Source organism: Musca autumnalis, unplaced genomic scaffold, assembly GCF_047663935.1.
Source record: "Musca autumnalis isolate F117 unplaced genomic scaffold, ASM4766393v1 scaffold_2, whole genome shotgun sequence".
NCBI classification, from domain to species: Eukaryota; Metazoa; Arthropoda; class Insecta; order Diptera; family Muscidae; genus Musca; species Musca autumnalis.
In genome coordinates this window covers 65,327,305-65,345,222 of record NW_027411755.1, presented here as the reverse complement: position 1 = coordinate 65,345,222, position 17,918 = coordinate 65,327,305, and the positions used below count along the sequence as shown (strand labels likewise).

Below are 17,918 nucleotides of genomic sequence, written 5' to 3'. Positions count from 1 at the left end.
TGGCCGTCCGCAATTTGACTCCATTTAACGGCAATACCTTCCCTTTTACCAAATCCGGTCTAATAATGGACTTTGCTGCACCGGTGTCCAATGTCAAGTTACGCAAAACACCATTGATGAAGCCTTTAACCGTTAGGTTGTGATTCTCCTGCTGGACTATGGCTATAGAGATTGTGGGGCCATCGTTTTCGTCCTCTGCCAGCGGCGCCTCGTGATTGACGGAATTCACTTTATTTGATTCACCTAATGTCTCTCTTTCCAGATTCTTGGCCACCGGTTGTTCGTCGCTTTTTGAAGGCGGTGAGGGGGATCTGGGTCTTGCTTGCCGCAATCTGCATTCTCGGGCCATGTGTCCAGTTTTCCGACAGTTATAACAAGTCTTTTTCGTTCTAAGAGCCCCTCGTTTCACATGCATTAGTGCATCTTTCAGCAGGTCGACAACGGTCTGGTAATTGTTGTCCTCAACTTCCAGCCTCCTCACGTTGTAAGCTTTAGGTTTCACCAGCATCCTCGCGGTTTCTTGGGCCAGGGCAAATGACACGGTTTCTGCAAATGTTCCTATCGGTGCCGCATACGTCGCAAATTTTATCTCTGGATCGCGAATACCACTTGCAAATGTCTCAATCTTTATGCGGTCCACCAATGGATGTGTCTCTCCTGGATATGCCAACTGAGCCAACCGCTCTATATCAGCTGCAAAGTCTTGTAAAGTCTCATTTGGCTTCTGGACTCTTCCCCTCAGTTCCATTCGGTAGATCTCTTGCTTGTGTTCACTACCGTACTTACGTTCAAGAGCAGCCATTATATCTCCATAGTTGTTCCTAGAAGCGGCGGGAATACTCTGTAATACGTCAGCAGCATCACCCTTTGCCGATAACTCGACTTCCTCCTTACTGTCGAACTCATATGCATCGATGTTCATTCCACGGCGCTCGAACTCTTCCAACAAGCGTTTTTGTAGTTCGGCCTTGTTGCCAGTAGAACACAACTCCAACTTACTTAGCTCCTTCTTCAAGTCTTCCACTCGTAGATCCTTAAACTTCATTGTAGGATGATCGTAATCCCACTTCTGACACCAATTGTTACGGAATTAGATTTAACTAATGTCCGTGTAGACGTTGTTTTATTCCCCGATACGATTTGTACCAAATAAAACAGGGTTCGTTTTAGATTACGTTTCTACAATGCTTTATTTACTTTATTACACTTATTCAGAACCGACTTTAATTATTAAGCACACAGCAAATCTCTAGTTACACGCAGCTACTCTTATTTAACCGATCTGTTCAGTTCAACGCTTAAAACACAACTCAACTCGTCATTGCCAGTTCCCCTGTATTTATATCCCATAGTCTCCCTGTTCGAGAAATATCTAGAGCATAAGGCAACACCTCGAATCTGTGCAGCGAACACACAGACGCACATTCGCACTAAGCGAACAACCATACTCACATACATACATGGGGGGAATACAATTGGACGACAAGCACAGTAATAACGTAATTACAACAACAAACAGATGCAAGAAATAAAGAGGTGACAAACTAAACAATAATTACATGACTATGACAAAGCAAAACAAAAACACATTAATGAAAGGTAAAGAACTAGAATGATGAAGAGATTTCTACATGGTAGTTGTTGTTGTTGCTTAAATAAAGTAACTGCGTAATAAAAGTTTACGTTACAATTCAAATTTTTAAATTAACGGAAATTAAACTAAATTAACTTATAGCTCATTTAGACTAGCCATAAATCCTCGACTGAATTTAATAAATCCAGTACAAATCTCATTGCATTTAGATATACATTTTGGAGGATTTAAATGGCAGTCAGCTGATTTTTGTTCATAGCATAATTACCAAGGTAGATGCATCAGCCCATCTGAACGAATGTGAAAAGTCAAAAGAATTTTTTGTAAATTGAATTCGTCTCAAAAAACATACATACATCAAATTACAAATGTATTGTTTAATACTGAAAATGTTAGCACATTATGCTACTAATGCTAACTAAAGAGCAAATAAAAAATTATTTTATCGCAGTTTGCCCATCTAAAATAAATAAACGAATTATTTTATCGTTTAGACATCATAAATATTAGTCTTGGTTGATTAAAATCAACTTTGTACATCAAAACAAATTTAATTTTTCCGCCTTGTTTACAAATGTTTACATTTTAAATTATTTTTAGTGTAGCAATACACCGATGCATCTACCTTGTTTCTTGTGCCAGCTTGCAACTTTTTGTATTTTCTAGCAACATGTTGCAAAAAACAGAGTTGTATACGAGGATTTATGCCAGATTTAAAACAAATCCACTCAATAGGAGGATTTATTTTTGTATGGGAAATCCGGTAGATTTTGGCTGGATTTAGCAAATAAAACCTGATAATGCGCTAAATCCGGCTAATGGTGTCATATCTAAATGGCATATTAAACCTATCAGTTACATTCGTAACAATATTCTACAAATTTGTGCGCCATCAATTTTTATTATAGGTCCTAGAATACACCAAAACTCTATGGGGGTTATCATGAATGAAATTTCCCCGTGAGTTTTGTTTTTCCGTCATTGCAACCTAAGGGAGAAAGTGAAAAAATTCACGGGGAGTTGCCGATCATGATAACCCACTATATCTTCCCTAAACTCAAGAAATATGCCAAATTAAAACACACATTTTAGGGTTAAGGTCGTACTTCATGTGAATTTTGGCAAATTTGTAATACAAAATATTATTCTAGAAGAATGGCTTCTAGAAGACAAAAATGCTTTCCCTAAATTTCACTATAAGTCACTAAAAAAATGAAATATCTATTTGCATTACTTACCAAGGAAATGTCGGTTACAAATTTGCAAAAAAAAACTTAAAAAAACTACAGTTTTAGAAACATTTGAGTTAAGATTATAGCTCATTTAGACTAGCCATAAATCCTCGACTGGATATTATATTAGATATACATTTTGGAGGATTTAATTGGCAGTCAGCTGATTTTTGTTCATAGCACAATTACCAAGGTAGATGCATCAGCCCATCAAAAGAATTTTTTTTGTAAATTTAATTCGTCTAAAAAACATACGTCAAATTACAAATTTATTGTTTAATACTTAAAATGTTAGCACATTATGCTACCAATGCTAACAAAAGAGCAAATAAAGAATTATTTAATCGCAGTTTGCCCATCTAAAATAAACTAATTATTTTATCCTTAATATTATATGCCATTTAGATATGGCACCATTTGCCGGATTTAGCGCATTATCAGGTTTTATTTGCTAAATCCAGTCAAAATCTACCAGATTTCCCATACAAAAATAAATCCTCCTATTGAGTGGATTTGTTTTAAATCTGGCATAAATCCTCGTATACAACTCTGTTTTTTGCAACATGTTGCTAGAAAATACAAAAAGTTGCAAGCTGGCACAAGAAACAAGGTAGATGCATCTGTGAATTGCTACACTAAAAATAATTTAAAATGTAAAAAATATGTAAACAAGCCGGAAATATTAAATTTGTTTTGATGTACAAAGTTGATTTTAATCAACCAAGCCTAATATTTATGATGTCCAAACGATAAAATAATTCGTTTATTTATTTTAGATGGACAAACTGCGATAAAATAGTTCTTTATTTACTCTTTAGTTAGCATTAGTAGCATAATGTGCTAAAATTTTCAGTATTAAACAATAAATTTGTAATTTGACGTATATTTTTTGACACGAATTCAATTTGCAAAAAATTCTTTTGACGTTTCACATTCGTTCAGATGGGCTGATGCATCTACCTTGGTAATTGTTCTATGAACAAAAATCAGCTGACTGCCATTTAAATCCTCCAAAATGTATATCTAAATGCAATGAGATTTGTACAGGATTTATTAAATCCAGTCGAGGATTTATGGCTAGTCTAAATGAGCTATTAGTCTTGGGTGATTAAAATCAACTTTGTACATCAAAACAAATTTAATTTTTCCGCCTTGTTACAAATTTTTACATTTTAAATTATTTTTAGTGTAGCAATTCACCGATGAATCTACCTTGTTTCTTGTGCCAGCTTGCAACTTTTTGTTTTTTCTAGCAACATGTTGCAAAAAACAGAGTTGTATGCGAGGATTTATGCCAGATTTAAAACAAATCCATTCAATACGAGGATTTATTTTTGTATGGGAAATCTGGTAGATTTTGGCTGGATTTAGCAAATAAAACCTGATAATGGGCTAAATCCGGCTAATGGTGTCATATCTAAATGGCATATTACTTGGAATCCTTGCACTTTAGGTATATGCAATTTTAAGCTCTGTTCCAGAACTAAAAAGTTTTTACAATTTTTACCACTTTTACACATTTTGCGTTCCCGTACACAGAATTTATATGAAAATAGTTTACGACTTTTACAACTTTTACGACTTTTACCACTTTATAAAGTACGGGAACAGGCCATTACTAACTAAAATGCGAAGAATATTTTTCTTACAAAAATTAACCCTCGTGAGAGTCATAAAATTTCTTATAAAATGTGATTGTATCAGATCAAAATATTCTAGAATTTTGTTCGCCATTAAATTTTACTGTAGGTCCTAGAATTTATCAAAACTCTAAATTTTACCTAAATTTACCTAAATATTCTGCCATTCTGAATCAACGAAAATATGTACAGTGACTGTCACTGAGAATGATGCATAATCTGTGAGTAATAGCCGAGGACAACAACAACAAAATCCATATCGATGATTAATTCTTGGAAAAGACGACCACGGGAAGAAAATGCCTGCAGAATGAACCGCGAACCATGTTGAGAAAAGGAAGGTTGATGAATCACCAACAATGTACGTGTACGATGCAGTTTTACTCCAGGGGGAGGCAAAATACATCCACCTCCACCGTTAGTTAGTCACCTTTACTCCAGGGGAAGGTTCCGCAGAAAGTCTTCAACGCCATCTTTATGGAATTACTACAGTCTTATTGGCACAATAGCAGTTTCAACATCCGGTTGTTCCTGATGCAGTCCATCCTAAGCAGAAGCAACAATCCTGATGCAGGTTACAATAGAAGTTCAACAATCCGTAATTTCTGATGCTTCATCGGGACGCTTTCAGCATCAGAGGGGGAGACTGAAGCAATCCATATTTCAATAAATACACTTTAATGCCCTCTACATTTCAATAGTACCAATTTTCATAGTTTTGTACATTTGTCATTGTGAGTTTGTAAATATTCCAATTTCCCATTGTGATTGATTTAAAGTAAACTGACAGAATGCAACTATGTAAATAATTTTTTCTACTACTCTTGTAAAACAACTCATTAATTACTACTTTCGATATACCATTTTATGCAACTGTAAACTATTACTAACATGGTTTAATAATAAAGGTTAGCCAAAGCTTCCTGTCAATTTAAATTTTTTTCTTTCGACTGTTCCTAAAACGTCAAAAAAATATACACAATCTTTGTATGTGTGTGTGTGTGATGTTTGAATAATATGCCAATAATTTTAAAAACAATCGAATTCAATGATTTTCAAAATTGTTTTCAGAACATTTGTATGGAAGAAATCCTTCAGCTTATTATTGAAACAAACATTTTATCATATCCACAACTCGATTATGTGGAGAAACCTTGGCCCTTCATTCATTTTTCGCTTTTTTTATAAAATGATCAAAATTGGAATTTTGTAAACAAACCCACTTGTTGCCTTTTTGTTTACTAATTTTGAAGTTTTATGATTCAGGAAAAACAAGGGTTCTATAGATTTTTTCATTTAAATCTACCTCTTTACTTATACCATGATTACTAAAATATTTACGCCCTACTATTTCTTCTCACGATTTGTACTTAAGGTAGAACAAAATTCAATAAAATCGCTCATCCTGTACATATGTAAATAATTTATATTTATTTAGTTTGTAAGTAGATAATAAGACAAAAAAATAATAAAAATGTTTAGAGACTCCTTTTTTAAGATTCTTTTTTCAGGAGAATAAGAATAATATTCTTGAATAATAGTCTATAAGAGAAAAATAAATTAATTAAATTAATTTAACTTTCTTAGTATTAAGGATATGTTGCATACGTGCTGCAACATATGTATTTATGTACATGTATTATACAGATACATTTAGAAAAATAATTGTATGCTAAATAGACCTAAGAATTAATGTTAGACGTAAGTCATATGAAAATGTTTAAGGATTTGAATCTAAATAAAATTGAATTGAATTGAATAAAATCGCTCAGTTTGTGATCTACAGTCTAACGCGTTGCATAACCATCAGATAAGATCACAAAGGGTGATCTCCATTCTAACACGTTATGTAACTATCAGATAAGGTTATAATGAGACAACTTGTCCATCCGGCAGTCTACATCAAATCCTTGCTTTTGTTTTCCTGTAAAATCAGAGACCAGATTATTATGATATTTGTTTTTGAATATCATGAAAAGGACTTTCGTGGGATCTTAATTTCACAATAAAACAATTAGAAAAGATTTTTTAGTTTACATTACTTCGGAACACGCATTAGGGGGATAATTATCGCAGAAAAATATTTTTAAAATTCAACCAAATATCAAAAGCTAAGCAACTTATAAGTCGAAGGTCACACTAGAGTGGTTTCATTGAAACTTTTAGGGATTCTTAAATCGAGTTCCCCACTATAGCAAATTCATATAATTACTCTAGTATGGAAATCGACCTAGGAACCCTGGATTTCATGAAATTGCTTCAATGAAACCATCTAGTGTGACCAAGGACTAACCAAAGGAATTGAAATATTTGTGGACAACGATTCGGAAAATAGTAGCGGTAATCTAATCCAATTGGCTATAGGAGATGCAATTAATTGTTATAAATAAATATTTTTACCAACAAAGATATTCGACTAAAAATAAAATAGTTTTTTTCAGAGAAATAAAATACCATAAATCATTTGCATAATGCACAGTTTATACAGTTGGCCATTCAGCCCAAACTAGTTAGCCCTGACTATTTAGTTTGCTGTCAAATACATTATTGTGACATAAAATACAAATTGTCAAATGTTGTTAACAGAACTCTGAATGGCCAACTGTATAAACTGTGGCATAATGTGAGAATTGCTTATTTATTAAATAATTTTATAGGGATGGTTTTTTATATTTTAGTTAAGTTTTTCGTAAAAAAGACTGATTTTGATATTCTTTACATACTAATAATTATATCATTGATATAACATATGTACCATTATATGTTAACAACCACATTCGCTTGAATTTTTAGTGCAAAATTTAGAAAAAAGAACTAAAGAACCATTTTGGTACCAATTAACAAATTCTTCACACAAACACGTGGAAACGTTTGTTTCCATTTGCGTTGTTTTGCATTGCGTTGAAGTTTGTCGGAACATATTATTAACGCAAACCGAGGTATTAGTGTATCTGGCGTAAAATCGATATTTTACTCGTGGAAGAAGCCAACACACACCTGAGTGTAAATAAATAAACTGTCGTTATCAACCCGATTCGTAAGAAGTCTTATAGCTCATTTAGACTAGCCCTAAATCCTCGACTGGATTTAATAAATCCAGTACAAATCTCATTGCATTTAGATATACATTGTGGAGGATTTAAATGACAGTCAGCTGATTTTTGTTCATAGCACAATTGCCAAGGTAGATGCATCAGCTCAGCTGATCGAATTTGAAACGTCAAAAGAATTCTTTTTGTAAATTGAATTCATCTCAAAAAACGTACGTCAAATAACAAATTTTATTTTATTTATTCATTTCCATTGTAATTGAAGCCAGATTATAACACATAAGCCAATTTAAATATAAGCCCTGTTCCTTTACGTGCAAGAATCTTCAAGTTTTACCACATTTTACTCGAAAAGCTTTCCTTTACTTCAGACACCATACAATTCATATGGGAGCAGTTTACAACTTTTACCACTTTTGCCGGTTTTACCATTTTCAAAAGTAAAGGAACAGACCAATAATTACAAAGATACCACACTATATCATAGCTACTCAAATTAAACAAACAAATTTATTGTTTAATACTGAAAATGTTAGCACATTATTCTACTAATGCTAACTAATGAGCAAATAAAGAATTATTTGATCGCAGTTTGCCCATCTAGAATAAATAAACGAATTATTTTATCGTTTAGACATCGTAAATATTAGTCTTGGTTGATTAAAATGAAATTTGTACATCAAAACAAATTTAATTTTTCCGCCTTGTTACAAATTTTTACATTTTAAATTACACTGTGAACCGAAATTTTGGGGGGTGGAAAAATCCTATTGGAGATGAAAGCCCTTGGTGAGTATATACAGAACCCCGAAGGACAGATTCGCCGTGAGTCGAACTTTCGCGATATGGCGTGATGAATATTTGGCTGGAGACCCTGAAAGCCATCTGGAATCGGCGTTATATCTTTGTTCGCTGTTGTTTAAGCTTATATTTAAGATGACATGTCTTCAGTCAAATCAAATGAGGATTTTTTTCGTAGAACATTTCGACCTTCTAACTCGCTTCCTTTAATGTCCTTTTCGTCCTTTATTTCAAGAACCGCAATAAAAGTGGCACAAGATGACATTTTTCAGCTTCGGAATATTCTACAAAAATGTCGCTCGGAAGATTTTAGGTACGGTTCCCAAAGACATAAAATCGATGAAATCATGTTTAAGCGGTCGTTTTTCACTTTTACCCGAATCTTGCTCAGACAGCCCTATATCTATTTATTTCAATACATTATTGTTAACCTATTGATGATCTAGAATTCTCGGAGTCATTAAAACAGTTGTATCTTGTTTTGCTAAGCACGTTAATTTCATTATTTTTTGGAATAAATATCCGGATATCCGAATTATGGAACCGGTTATTCTGATATTAAAACCGAATTTTTATCCGGTTTTTATGAACCGAATAACCGTATATGTATATCATTAGAAAGCTATTAAAATTGTCCAACAGATATGACTAATATGCATTAGACGTTTTAAGCGGTTATGGTGCTGGAACAAAAAAAAACGTATTTTTTAACCGTTTCTTAACGTTCGTGAGGATACATTTCTGTGCGTAAAAAAATTATGATCATGACCTGGGGGTGGAAAATTCTTTTTGGTGGTGAAAGCCCTTGGTGTGGACATACAGAACCCTGAAGGGCAGATCCGCCGTGAGTCGAACCTTTGTGTTATGGCGGGTTGAATTCTGGGATGGTGACCCATTATTGCAAGCGTAAAAAGTTACGTAACTGAATTTCAAGTGGGTTTAGGGTGCTACTGGGACAGTATGTGCTAAGTCAAATCGTTTTAAGACGATTTCTGTAGAACATTTACTGTCTTACTCTTATCCTGCTCTTTTTGTTGAAGAAGGTATAAAAATATACTTTAAAGAAAAGGAAAGATACAATTTCAGGGTTAAAATATTAAAACAAAAAAATCCTCAGCCGATTTGGCTAGGGCATATCACGAAAATAATCTTACGCCGACATAGCACATACTGTCCCAGTAGCACCCTAAACCCACTTGAAATTCAGTTACGTAACTTTTTAGGCTTGCAATAATGGGTCACCATCCCAGAATTCAACCCGCCATAACACAAAGGTTCGACTCACGGCGGATCTGCCCTTCAGGGTTCTGTATGTCCACACCAAGGGCTTTCACCTCCAAAAAGAATTTTCCACCCCCCAGGTCATGATCATAATTTTTTTCACGCACAGAAATGTATCATCACAAACGTTAAGAAACGGTTCAAAAATACGGTTTTTTTGTTCCAGCACCATAACCGCTTAAAACGTCTAATGCATATTAGTCATATCTGTTGGACAATTTTAATAGCTTTCTAATGATATACATATACGGTAATTCGGTTCATAAAAACCGGTAAAAAAATCGGTTTTAATATCAGAATAACCGGTTCCATAATTCGGATATCCGGATATTTATTCCAAAAAATAATGAAATTAACGTGCTTAGCAAAACAAGATACAACTGTTTTAATGACTCCGAGAATTCTAGATCATCAATAGGTTAACAATAATGTATTGAAATAAATAGATATAGGGCTGTCTGAGCAAGATTCGGGTAAAAGTGAAAAACGACCGCTTAAACATGATTTTATGTCTTTGGGAACCGTACCTAAAATCTTCCGAGCGACATTTTTGTAGAATATTCCGAAGCTGAAAAATGTCATCTTGTGCCACTTTTATTGCGGTTCTTGAAATAAAGGACGAAAAGGACATTAAAGGAAGCGAGTTAGAAGGTCGAAATGTTCTACGAAAAAAATCCTCATTTGATTTGACTGAAGACATGTCATCTTAAATATAAGCTTAAACAACAGCGAACAAAGATATAACGCCGATTCCAGATGGCTTTCAGGATCTCCAGCCAAATATTCATCACGCCATATCGCGAAAGTTCGACTCACGGCGAATCTGTCCTTCGGGGTTCTGTATATACTCACCAAGGGCTTTCATCTCCAATAGGAATTTTCCACCCCCCAGACTTTGAGCTCCATTTTGTTGCACAGTGTTATTTTTAGTGTAGCAATTCACCGATGCATCTACCTTGTTTCTTGTGCCAGCTTGCAACTTTTTGTATTTTCTAGCAACATGTTGCAAAAACAGAGTTGTATACGAGGATTTATGCCAGATTTAAAACAAATCCACTCAATACGAGGATTTATTTTTGTATGGGAAATCTGGTAGATTTTGGCTGGATTTAGCAAATAAAACCTGATAATGTGCTAAATCGGGTTAATGAAGTCAAATCAAAATGGGCTATTATTGTTTGGGTTTGAATGACAACAAAGGCTGTTGAAATTTTTGTTTTTATAGAAGCAAACATGGTCAAAGCATTGTAAACTATTGCTCTGTTCCAGAACCTGCAAGAAGCTACAATTTTTTACTACGATAACATTTTTTTCTTTATGTTATCGTAAAAAATAGTAGATTCTTGCAGTACTGGAACAGACCATACATTTCTGAAAACTATTTTCAAAGAAAAGTGCAAAAAACTTTGTTCTATGCCGTGATTTTTACTTCTATCAGGGCAACGCCGTTAAAGACTTGTATAATATAGGGCAAGCCTGACTAATATAGGATATCTTCTATATTTAACTATACACATTTCATTCATTTTTTCCATAAATTCTGAATAATTTTTGGTCTGTTCCAGTACTGCAAGAATCTACTAATTTTTACTATTTTTTTCGATAACATAAAGGAAAAAATGTTATCGTAGCAAAAAGTAGTAGCTTCTTGCAGGTCCTGGAACAGAGCATTTGTATTTTTTTTATATGTTTCTATTTTCAAAATTAAAGAGAGAGAGACATGTCAAAAAAATGTTTGTGTATACCATGGCATAATAAGAGAGGTAAAGTCAGGCAAACATATGATTACAATTTTTTTTAAAAATTTGTCTTTGACAACACTCAACTTTCAAATGAAATGAAAACATGCAATTGTCAATTGTGGCAAATAGTATTTATGTATACATACTTTTATGACAGTTACCTTTAAAATTAATTTGAATTTACAAATTGTGATTTCAAACGAAATATTTTCAATTTTTCAAAATGAGATCCTGCTTTCTGTGTGAAAAAAAGGACTGTGGAAGAAATAGTTCCTTCTTCCACATCCCAACAGATGAGGTAATGCGCTTGAAGTGGTCAGAAGCATGTGGGATTAATTTCAGTGGTAAAGAGACCACTTTTTGCCATCTGATATTTTAAAGATTTCCAGAGGATGTTATTTATTACCAACTGCCGTACCATTTGTTGTTACATCCGGATATGACGAGCTTGAGTAAGATTACAAATATTTCAAGAAAAGAAATAATTAAACGAGAATTTTTTGGTATTAGTGAATGTCTTATGGCCGTAGATGAAGAACGTGAAATCTTGGAAAGTACTGAAAATGTTATGGGCTCATATGATGAACTTGAATTCTTGGAAAATACGGAATGTTTTATGGGTATGAATTGAGAACGTGAATTCTTGGAAAATAATGATACCGTTGACTCAATTGAAAATGGGTAAATATTTATTTAAAACATGATTATTTAAGTCGTTGACATTGTCTTCATCGAAACAAACTAAGTCACTATGGCGTATACTAAAATTGTTTTCATACCCTCCACCATAGTATGGATGGTATATTAAGTTTGTTTTTCCGTTTGTAACGCATTGAAATATTCATTTGCGACCCTGATTGTGTACCATTACACTTGTTTATTATAATACATAATTCGTCATTTATTATTCCAGCTCGAAATACAGAAATTCTTCAAGAAACTAAAAATGTTAAAAATGACCCCACTGAATTTATGGTTTTAGGATCCAATGATCAGATCAACCAGAATATAATGAATTCCTCTAATTTCAAAGAGCCTGAAAACGAAGGCGTGGCTTTATCTTCAAATAATCAGGTCAATCCGACTGCAATTGATCCCTTGAATTTCGAAGAGGCTGAAAATGAAGATGTTGCTTTATGTTTCAATGATCAGATGAATACTAGTGAAATTGATCCCTTGCTTTGTGAAAGTTCTGAAAACGAGCTGGTGCCTTCAGAATCCAATGTTCAGATCAATCCCAGTGCAGTTGATCCATTTATTTTCGAAGGTATTGAAAACGAAATGTTGGGCATTGAAGATGTACAAAGAGAACCAGTTGAAGATGTCGGGCAACTCCAGGGAGAAGCTCTCGAAAAAATGGCTGGGTACGTTATTTGGAAACTGAATTCGAATGAATACGAAGATCACTAGAAAACCGGCTCATGGGTTGATCAAATTTCTTTGGGCTTCCTTAAAAAACCTAATCAAGAGTTCTTAAAATACAAAAATAGATCATAATAACAATTTACAGCGTAGACTTTTGCAACTTAGCAATCAAGTAAATTTACCAGAGAAGGTAAAAAAATTCTTTTTTAAATGCCGAATGCATTTTAGAATTAGACATTTAAATAACAATTTAGGAATAGTGAAAGCAAAATGCAAATTGAAAGGATATTCAAAATTGGCAAAAATGAAACTATAATCGTTATTAAATTTATCTTCAAACTACTAAAACTTTTCAAATGTACGGTTTAGGATTTTAAGTTGTCATCTAACGCATAAACCACAGTTTATACAGTTGGCCATTCAGCCCAAACTAGTTAGCCCTGACTATTTAGTTTGCTGTCAAATACATAAAATACAAAGGAAATCAAATCACAATAATGAACAATCTATTATGTTTGTTGTCAAATGTTGTTAACAGAACTCTGAATGGCCAACTGTATAAACTGTGGCATAAACTATACAAATATCCGATATGAAATACTGCTGAAAATTAAATAAAAATATATTGTTCTAAAATGTTTTATGTATATAAAAAACAAAAATTTTTCTGTTGGTATTCATTTTAAAATAATCTAAGAAGAGGTACGTTCGTTTGATAATGGTGTCACGCGGTATTAATTTTAAATACATGTATTTTGTCGAATTTTCATCTACCACGCAATATTCAGACTTCCATTTACACCATACATGTTCGGACATATGGCCTACAGACGTTCTATAACCCCACCATTGAATTAAACTAGTTCTACGAAGATATTTTTATTGAAGTCTCATATAACAGCATATCCATGACAATACCTTGTGTCAAATGTGATTTAAATTTTCAACGTATCGCTCATTCACTCAGTGAGTTTCTTATTTGAAGGTTCTCGAAAATCATCATAAAGAATCGTCAAACAATGCTTAATCTTCTATATATTTAGCACTCATGTCTATTTAGTTGTATGACATTGATGGCCTGAGTTTGTAAAAGCGAAGTTGTTGTGTACATTAAAACTATAACAAAATACTCTTTCTAGCTCGTTTTCACGTTACCGACATAAACTGGTAAAATTAAACGCTTATAATTACGGTAATTAAGCAAATTCAATACTCTCCAGCTGGAGCTTTTCATCCTAATTACAAAAATAACAAGTGAGCAAAGGCTATAGTCGGGACGGGGCTGACCATGTGATACCCTACACCACTACCCCTGTGCATAAGCTTTTCACTGGTAAACATTTATTTTAGGGAACATAATCCGAAAAATCGGAAAATTGGATGCATTATCGGCTATTGCCATTTCTCTGCTATTTTACCACCTACGACAACCTACTTTACATCGTGGTAAAGGTGATATTTTCTACTTTCCTTGCCAGATTTTGCTTTTGATATACCTCCTAAAGAAACAGAGATATTGGCTTTGAAATAAAACGTTGTCTTTTTATCCACCTAAGTTTTTGGCCCTTTCCGACCCCTAAATATTATTCGACCATCACCAAAATCAATAGTCTTCTTCCCCTCCGGGACCCCCATCAATATCCAAAATTTCGTGACGATCCGATCAAAATTGCGACCTGTAGCGTGATTACAAGGTTTAGATGGACAGACGGACGGACACACATAGCCATATCGACTCAGCTCGTCGAGACATTCATTTTGGTATATTATTTCGATGCGTTACAAACTTTTTGGCCAAAACCAACTTATAATATCCTCCCCACATAGTGGTGTAGGGTATAAAAAGTTCGTCGAATGAAATAATCCCATGCTTCCCGGGATATGGGCCTTTCAAGTTCAGAAAATTCTATTGTTTATAACTTCGCAATTTTTCAATGGATCATGATAATATGATTACTATCGTAAACTTTAAGGAATATCATACACAGTATAATGTATATCTATATTGTCGGGCTTCGGTCCGGGATGTAAGACTTTCTCCTATGGACAGGTGCAAATCTGGGACATGAGAACAAACTTTTCTATTCCAAGTAAACAACGGAATTTTCGGAACTTCAGAGGCACATATCTCGGGACGTATGGATGGAGTTTTTTGTTGTTTCATTGTCGCAGTTATCAACCCAATAGAGCTACAAACGAAATTATTAAAAATTCAGACTTAAATGCACTAGATTGACTTCAATTACAAACATCTTACCCCCTAAATAGGTAGAATACCAGAATACCATACATTGCTCATTGTTTATCGCCAAACTTATTCGGTGCAAACATATCTACTGGGTTTTTAATTGCTGAAACCACCAAATACATATTTTAGATGCTTTAAAGGCGCTTAATTGCACACCATCACTTTTTTTACATGCATATATCACATGTCATACTAATGTTTGTATTATTGTTTGTTGCAAAAAAAAACTTTACTTTTAACGTTATATGACTTGAGCTCCAACAATTTTTATTATTACACACCATTGAAGTAATTGGAGCCAATTTCATACATGATTACATTACAAATTATTTCTGCCAGTATTTTGTTTATTTACAATTGAATGTTGTTTTTGTCATTTCTTGTCATATCTGAAAACGATGACGCATATACGCATGGCTGTATTTGTATTTTTTTTTTTTTTGATTGATGAGTTACAGATTTACAGAGGTGTATTGTCATTATTCTAATGACTTTACCTATATTATTATGCCATGTGTGTATACAGACTTTCAGTTATTTGTTTCTGATTTTTTACGCTATTTTGAACTAATGGACAAGAAATCTGTGTGGAATTAAGAAGAAAACAGAACCATCTTCCTTCTGCATCTATATAAAATGTTTAGTTCATTAATTTTCATTCATCTTTTTCATTTTTTCTAAAAATTTTTGTGTTTTCAACAAATTTTTCAATTTTGAATTTAGACATGTCATAATTATTTTTTCGATAAATTTTCTCATTTGTTAGGGATGGGACATATTTATTCGTCGTTCAGAGAGTATTTCTAATCGAACAACGTAGAAAAATCGTCGTTCATAGAATTTTGTGTGGGGAAATAAGTAATTTATTCGTAGTTATGGGTCGAAAAACGAATAGAGAACGAACGACGTACCGTGGAAACGGGCTATAAGTCCGGCATGTACCAGTAGTCGGCATCTTTTGTATTTGAACACAAATAACTAAAAAAAGTAGAACAAAATATGGAAATGATTTTAAAAAGACTTCAATAATATTGAAGTCTAACTTTGTGTAAAATTACATTGAGCTAAGACCATTTATTATATCGGAATTTAACCCTCTCATGATCGATGTTGCATATATGCAACATTGTCTTTATGAGCGTCTAAGTACCGCTATTTTACAAATTCTACTTTGATTCTTTATCAAAAGTATACTTAGAAAGGTTGTTTAACCTTGTAACAACAAAAAGTATCAGTTGTGCATCTATCAACATAACTACGGTGCATTATTTAGTGTAAAGTCTAGCCCATCAGCGCAAATTCAAATTCGTTGTGTACAGTCCAAATTACTCTAATCTTTTCTAAATCAAAATATATTAGTTTTATGTAAAATTTTAGTTCTGATTCTTCAAAAGTAAGGCCAAAAGAACACTTCTGAACAACTAAAACGTTTTATTTACAAAATTTCACAAAATATTGACCAAATAAATTTTAGAAATAATGTACTGACCCAGGGGGAGTAACGCCCCGCAATTTTTGTTATAACTTCCCAGCAAAAATTTTTGGAAGTTGTGCAATTGGAGTTATGATTTCACAACATCTTTCGATGTAGTCCAACAGAGTTATGAAAAATGCACTCCGTTTGATACATTTTATAAACAGTTGCTGTAGAGATCCCTACAGAAAAAAACAGTTGGTTAATCCCTACACATTTTGAATTTAGACATGTCATAATTAATTTTTTCGATAAATTCTCTCATTTGTTAGGGATGGGACATATTTATTCGTCGTTCAGAGAGTATTTCTAATCGAACAACATAGAAAAATCGTCGTTCGTTCATAGAATTTTGTGTGGGGAAATAAGTAATTTATTCGTAGTTATGGGTCGAACAACGAATAGAGAACGAACGACGTACCGTGGAGACGGGCTATAAGTCCGGCATCTTTTGTATTTGAACACAATAAACTAAAAAAAGTAGAACAAAATATGAAAACGATTTTAAAAAGACTTCAATAATATTGTCATCTAACTTTGCGTTAAATTTCATTGAGCTTAGACCATTTATTATATCGGAATTTAACCCTCTCAGGCCCGATGTTGCATATATGCAACATTGTCTTTATGAGCGTCTAAGGACCGCTATTTTACATATTATACTTTGATTCATTATCAAAAGTATACTTAGAAGGGTTGTTTAACCTTGTAACAACAAAAAGTATCAGTTGTGCATCTATCAACATAACTACGGTGCATTATTTAGCGTAAAGTCTAGCCCATCAGCGCAAATTCAAATTCGTTGTGTACAGTCCAAATTACTCTAATCTTTTCTAAATCAAAATATATGAGTTTTATGTAAAATTTTAGTTCTTATTCTTCAAAAGTAAGGCCAAAAGAACACTTCTGAACAATTAAAACGTTTTTATTTACAAAATTTCACAAAATATTAACCAAATAAATTTTAGAAATAATGTACTGTATCTTCTGAGACAGAGGGAGTAACGCCCCGCAATTTTTGTTATAACTTCCCAGCAAAAAATTTTGGAAGTTGTGCAATTAGAGTTATGATTTCACAACATCTTTCGATGTAGTCCAACAGAGTTATGAAAAATGCACTCCGTTCGATACATTTTATAAGCAGTTGCTGTAGAGATCCCTACAGAAAAAACAGTTGGTTGATCCCTACACATTTCTTCAAAATATAAACAAGAGTGTATACATTTCGAAGAATTTGTTATAAAATAACTGAATAACAACTTAAGTTGCGAACATTTTTGCGGTAATTCACGAGACGGACATTTTTAATGGAGTGGAGTTGGAGTCAATGTCGAAAGCTGAACTAGTGATGGGAAGGCAACATAAAAAAACTTTAGAATGATGAAAGAAAATCAGATGCGCTTGGATTAAATCGAGAACGGAGGAAGTAAGCTCAAGTGTGATTGAATTAAATAGAAACTTTCTTTTAATTTGTGTTTATATAATAACGTT

General features: G+C 33.4%; 1 protein-coding gene and 1 long non-coding RNA gene across 3 annotated transcripts; one reads left to right on the top strand and one right to left on the bottom strand.

Moving 5' to 3' along the window:
- Window positions 1-11,655: 11,655 nt before the first annotated feature.
- On the bottom strand, window positions 11,656-15,344 carry LOC141394028 (uncharacterized). 2 transcript variants are annotated; one of them, XR_012410241.1, is made up of 3 exons: window positions 14,963-15,320; window positions 14,690-14,894; window positions 11,656-11,787 (listed from the first exon to the last, which is right to left on the bottom strand). It is a non-coding gene; the product is annotated as an uncharacterized lncRNA (long non-coding RNA). The 2 variants fall into 2 exon arrangements; XR_012410240.1 differs by lacking the exon at window positions 11,656-11,787 and having other exon boundaries at window positions 12,010-14,894; window positions 14,963-15,344.
- LOC141394027 (uncharacterized) lies at window positions 11,990-12,750 on the top strand. The gene is made up of 2 exons (XM_073967778.1): window positions 11,990-12,021; window positions 12,254-12,750. Exons 1-2 carry the CDS (start codon window positions 11,994-11,996, stop codon window positions 12,748-12,750), a joined length of 525 nt encoding a protein of 174 aa, XP_073823879.1. The 5' UTR covers window positions 11,990-11,993.
- Window positions 15,345-17,918: the final 2,574 nt, after the last annotated feature.